The 5,549-nt window shown below is 46.1% G+C and overlaps 1 protein-coding gene across 1 annotated transcript; it reads right to left on the bottom strand.

Moving 5' to 3' along the window:
* Positions 1–2,027: 2,027 nt before the first annotated feature.
* Positions 2,028–4,201, bottom strand: LOC109368866 (endothelin-converting enzyme 2-like). Its single transcript, XM_019617836.2, has 2 exons — positions 3,943–4,201; positions 2,028–2,418 (listed from the first exon to the last, which is right to left on the bottom strand). The coding sequence occupies exons 1-2, from the start codon at positions 4,154–4,156 to the stop codon at positions 2,123–2,125; spliced, it is 510 nt and encodes a 169-aa protein (XP_019473381.1). The 5' UTR covers positions 4,157–4,201; the 3' UTR covers positions 2,028–2,122.
* Between the last annotated feature and the right edge of the window lie 1,348 nt (positions 4,202–5,549).

Genomic DNA, 5,549 nt, shown 5'->3' with positions numbered 1-5,549 from the left:
AGGTGGTCCAGTGCCTCAAAGGAGCCTACAAACAGGAGGGGAGTCAACTCTTTACAAGGGAAGATAATGGCAGACCAAGAGGAAACAGTTTTAAAGTGGAAGGAGGGAAGAATTAGGTTGAATATCAGGTGGAAGTCCTTTACCAAGAGAGTGATGAGTTGCTGGAACAGGCTGCCCAGAGAGGTGGTGGATGCCCCGTCCCTGGAGGTGTTCAAGGCCCAGTTGGACGGGGCCCTGGGCAGCCTGAGCTGGTCGGTGGCAGACCTGCCTGTGGCAGTGGGGCTGGAACTGGGTGGGCTTTGAGGTTCCTTCCATCTGAAGCCATTCTGTGATGCTGTGTATATTTGCATTTGTACTGGCCTTGATGTGCTGAACACACCTTCAGCTTGGTTCACTTGAGTTAGTTGTTACTAGCAGCCAGCAGCCAGCGCCAGCACCCTGGCCCTGGATTATTTGTGAGAAAAGCACAGACTTTATCAATTCAGAAACTTTGCAGTTAGAGTATTAGACTGGACTTCACAGAGGAAGGGGAAATGCTCGCTAAGGATACCATCTAGTGGTAGTAAGAGGCAAAGACTTACAGAGCCAGTGGATTTCGGTTCTGTAAAGCAAATGCCAACCCTATCGAGAAGCTGCTCATCGACTCCTTCCTTTTCAAACGGATCATTTCATAGAATCATAGAATCATAGAATCTCAAGGTTGGAAACGACCTCTAAGATCACCCAGTCCAACTGTCTTCTCACTACCACTGCTACCACAAGCACTACACCATATCTCGCAGCTCCTCATCCAGATACCTCTTGAACACTGCCAGGGATGGCAACTCCACGACCTCTCTGGGCAGCCATTCCAGTGCCTGATCGCTGTCTGAGAGAAAAAAATTTTCCTCATGTCCAACCTAGACCTCCTCTGATACAGCTTGCGGCCACTTCCCCGGGTCCTGTTCATTGCCTGGGAGAAGAGGCCAAACTCCTCTTCACCACAAACTCCCTTCAGGAAGTTGTAGAGTGCAATGAGGTCTCCCCTGAGTCTCCTCTTCTCCATCCTGAACAATCCCAGCTCCCTCAGCCGCTCCTCATAAGACTTGTGCTCCAGACCCCTCACCAGTTTCATTGCCCTTCTCTGGACACACTCCAGGGCCTCAACATCTTTCCTGTAGTGAGGAGCCCAAAACTGAACACAATGTTCAAGGTGCGGCCTCACCAGTGCTGAGTAGAGGGGGATGATCACCTCCCCGCTCCTGCTGGCCACACTATTTCTAATGCAGGCCAGGATGCCGTTGGCCCTCTTGGCCACCCGGGCACACTGTCGGCTCATGTTCAGCCAAGCATCAACCAACACACCCAGGTCTCTTTCTTCTTCACAATCATCTAGCCACTCATCCCCAAGCCTGTAACACTGCGTGGGGTTATTGTGGCCAAAGTGCAGGACCCGACACTTGGCCTTGTTGAACCTCATCCCATTCACCTCAGCGCAGCGATCCAGCTTATCTAGATCCCTCTGTAGGGCCTCCCTACCCTCAGGCAGATCCACACCACCTCCTAACTTGGTGTCATCTGCAAACTTACTGAGGGTGCACTCAATCCCCTCATCTAGGTCATCAGTAAATATATTAAACAAGATGGGCCCCAGTACCAACCCCTGGGAGACATCACTTGTAACGGGTTGCCAGCTGGACTTAACTCCATTAACCACTACCCATTGGGCATGGCCCTCTAGCCAGTTCCTTATCCAAAGAAGTGTGTACCTGTCCAGCCCACGGGCAGCCAGTTTCCCCAGAAGAAGCCTGTGAGAGACCGTGTCAAAGGCTTTGCTGAAGTCTAGGTAGACTACATCAACAGCCCTTCCCTCATCCACCAGACTGGTCACCCAGTCATAGAAGGAGATGAGGCGTGCATTAGATGTGCATTAGACATGCACAGCAAAAAGCATCTACTTTTAGAAGGCAGTAAGAAAATGATCTGGTTTCCTGAATTTTCAAGAGTGACTTCCCTCTGTTACACTTGGAGAGAAGAACTAAACTGTCTGAAATGTAAGTATTTTAATATGACTTCTCTTACAGGTGTAAATCTCTACTTGCTATGATAGCAGAATAAGGAAAAAAACAAACAAACACTGGACTCAGTTACTGACAGGAATGGTTGTGCACTCAGTTCTTGGTATTCTCATCTCTGACTGAGGAAGATGATGAAGGTACCACACCAACTGCCTCTTCCTACCTAAAAGCCTTTTCAATATCAGCTGGTTTTCTTCCAACAGCGCATCAAAGATGTTTCCTGATACTTCAGTGCTTGAGTGTTTGCCTTCCCAGCTGCCACAAGCGTATTTGTAGAAATCCTCACAGGGATCTACAGTGTCATTCCTAGAATTCAGGAGTCTGGCCAAGAGTGCAAGGCTCGGTTCAACATCACATGATCCTGGGTAGGAAGGAAACGAGAGATCTGAGCAGTGACACTGAAGAATGAGGACAACACATTCAACAACTGGGGGGAAAAAAAAGAAAGAAAGAACGAAAGAAAATGAAAAGAAAATGAAAAGAAAGAAAAGAAATGAAAGAAAATCTTATAATAAGATTTCTGTTTGATACAAGCTCTGTTGCGTACAGACTGTTGAATTCCTTGTAAGTTTTTGCTGAAGATGCAGTAATATACCCTCTGTCTTTGACTTCACACCACGGCTGCCTTTGCACTTTGCAAGGGAGATTCTTTCACTCAAAGACAGGTAGTTCATCCAGAGGTGGTGATAGAAGCCCTCCAGTGCTTCTATCTCAGCAGCCACAGGTTGGATTACTCCGCCTTTTCTCTGTTTCCTCTGAAAAAGTACGCACTGATTTGGCCAGGTGACAAACAAGAAACTACTGGTGATGTTAACACACAGAGCAAAAGGAGGGCATGCTACAAAGAAGGTAAGGAGAAGAGGTTAATACACGCAGGGAGATGCTCAAGCATGGGAAACAAACAGTTCTTGGTAATGACATCTGTTAAAACAGGACAAAAACTTGCTTGTGGTGTATCTTGCTTTCATTTAAAACCTCCTCCATCCAAAATGCTTTGAAGCCCTGGGTGTATGTTCTCATTTAGTGTCAGTGTCTTGTATCAACATCAGATCAGCTCTATTACTAAATTCACCACCCACAAATCAAAGCCAGATTTTCATGCTATGGTTTCAAACTATAGTTTGTTAAAGTGGAAGGAGGTACACGGAGTGGAAATAGACATGATCTAAACTAACAACTTTTTCCTTAGTTTCTATGGTGAAACATACATGACAGAAGTTGAAGAAAAACGCCTGTCAACAATGCTTGTTTTGGAGTAGGAGATACGTGTACCCACCAATATAAACACAGCTTCCATATTTAGCTATCTATACAACGTAAGCATTTGTGTGGACTATTCTGCAGGTAGCTTTTTAGTGAATTTGAAAGACAACTGACTCTTTCTGGCCTCCACTCACAGCTTCCCCACCGCACAGGAGCATGTGAGTTTTCTGTATATCGGTGTAGTGATTGGTAGTAGAAAACTAGAACTAGGCTTATGAAATCAGGGATGGACAAGTGGAAGAGAAGCTCTAAATCTCAGATCCAGAGCCAGTTTCCTGGAGTTGACTGCAGATGGAGCAGGGTCATAGAAGCTGGAAGCCAGAAGGATGAAATTCAAGAAGAACTTCCTGACAAGATAATGCTGCTCTCTCACAAAGCTGGGCCCAGGCTTATCAAATGGCAGTCAGAGGAGGACAAGCGGGGGATATCTCCCTACAGTCACACAAGGAGGAGGCAGAGCAGTCTACCCTTTTTAAAGCTGGCACTTTTTGATGCTTCTTTGTCTTTCTGAAAGTCTTACCCTCACACAGATACTGAGCATAATAATCCATGCAGCAGAGGGAGGAACAGATCTTACGAAAGGGTGGGTAAGGAGCAGGGAAAAGGATATTCCACATTATACCTAGAGCACAAGTCATCGTGATGTAGGTGATGAGTAATGCAAAACCAAGGAGAGTACTGAGAAGAAGTGCACACAGAAGTAGGCTTTTCTCCTGAAGACATCGTTCTTTCTTTGTACCTGTTCCGAGCTCCTGGTCGCAGGTCTGAAGAGAGAAAAATGAGACATGCAGAAAAAAAGGAAGAAAGGACAATTCATTACATTTAGCACACGTCATACGCTATGCCTTCTCCCTAAGCTACTAGAAACTCACTTTTGACTAATGCCAGAAGGCTAACAGGAGGCCCAGTCCTCTCCCATAGGCTTTGCTTCACGCCCTTTGTTTCCCACTCTTTTCCAAATACAGCTGGTTCCACAGTGCTATGAAATGCACTGTGCAAGGATGCACCTAAAAACCAGCTTGCCATGAGGAGGCATGTCCTTCCGTAGCTTCTGTTGGTTTACAGAATCACCTTGAATATGCCTCCTGAAGATATCAAAGCCCGCTTGGAGCCCATAAAGCTGAGAACAGGATGACCAGGACTAGTGGTTCTTTATTCTGTTAGTGTGATAATTTCACTGAATCACAGAATTGCAGGGGCTGGAAGGGACCTCAGAGATCGTCAAGTCCAACCTTCCTGCCAAGCAGGCCCCTACAGTAGGCTGCACAGGTAGGTGTCCAGGCGGGTCTTGAATGTCTCCAGAGGAGGAGAATCCACAACCCCCCTGGGCAGCCTCTTGAGCATTGATTTCAGATATCTTCTCAAGAAATAGCTCCTGCATCCCAATCAAAGAATCAGAGTATTGTTTGTGTTGGAAGGGACCCTCAAAGGTCATCTGCTCCAAATCCCCTGCAATGAACATGGACGTTTACAGCTAGATCAAGTTGCTCAGCCTGATGTTGAATGTACCCACGGACAAGACATCCACCACTTCTTTGGCAATCTGTTCCTGTGCTTCGCTACATTTAACATAAAAAACTTACTGAACTTCTATACGATATAAATGTATATTTATATTCCTCTTTTAGTAGGAAACCATTTCCCCTTCATCTGCCACAACAGAACTGCTGAAGAGTCTGTCCCCTTCTTTCTTACTGCCCCAGTTTAGATACTGAAAGGGCACTAGGAGATCTCCCGGGACTCTTCTCTTTTCCAGGCTGAACAGCCCCAGCTCTTTCATCCTGTCCACATAGGGGAGGTTCTATCCCTAGAATCACGTTTGTGGTCCTCCTTTGGATGCACTTCAACAGATCCATGTTTCTCTTGTCATGAAGTCCTTGTAGGGGAGTTCAATTCATGGAATCACAGAATCATAGAGTCACAGAGTCATAGAATAGCCTGGGTTGACAAGGACCACAATCATCATCTGGTTTCATCCTCCCTGCTATGTGCAGGGTCGCCAACCACTAGACCAGGCTGCCCAGAGCCACATTGTTGTAAATCACAGAGATGTTCTTCTCTACAGACAGTTGAATTGCACTTACATTTCATTGCGTTGTCATTTAATCAGAGAAAAATGTTAGGCGTGTTATGAGTACAACATGAGTATTTCAAACCTCTGCCTTAGCATTAACTGAAGTATTCTCTAAAGCAATCTCTCTCTCTTTCTCCACTGACTGCAACGGAAAC

This window comes from Meleagris gallopavo, chromosome 1 (assembly GCF_000146605.3).
Source record: "Meleagris gallopavo isolate NT-WF06-2002-E0010 breed Aviagen turkey brand Nicholas breeding stock chromosome 1, Turkey_5.1, whole genome shotgun sequence".
Lineage (NCBI taxonomy): Eukaryota > Metazoa > Chordata > Aves > Galliformes > Phasianidae > Meleagris > Meleagris gallopavo.
The sequence above is the reverse complement of the archived record's forward strand: the minus strand, read 5'-3'. Positions and strand labels throughout refer to the sequence as shown.

Coding starts and splice junctions, on each gene's coding strand:
- LOC109368866 (XM_019617836.2), bottom strand. CDS start 4,156: ATGACGTGTGCTAAATGTAATGAATTGTCCTTTCTTCCTTTTTTTCTG. Junction 2,419..3,942: donor CACGATGACTTGTGCTCTAG/GTATAATGTGGA, acceptor CTTCCTACCCAG/GATCATGTGATGTTGAACCG.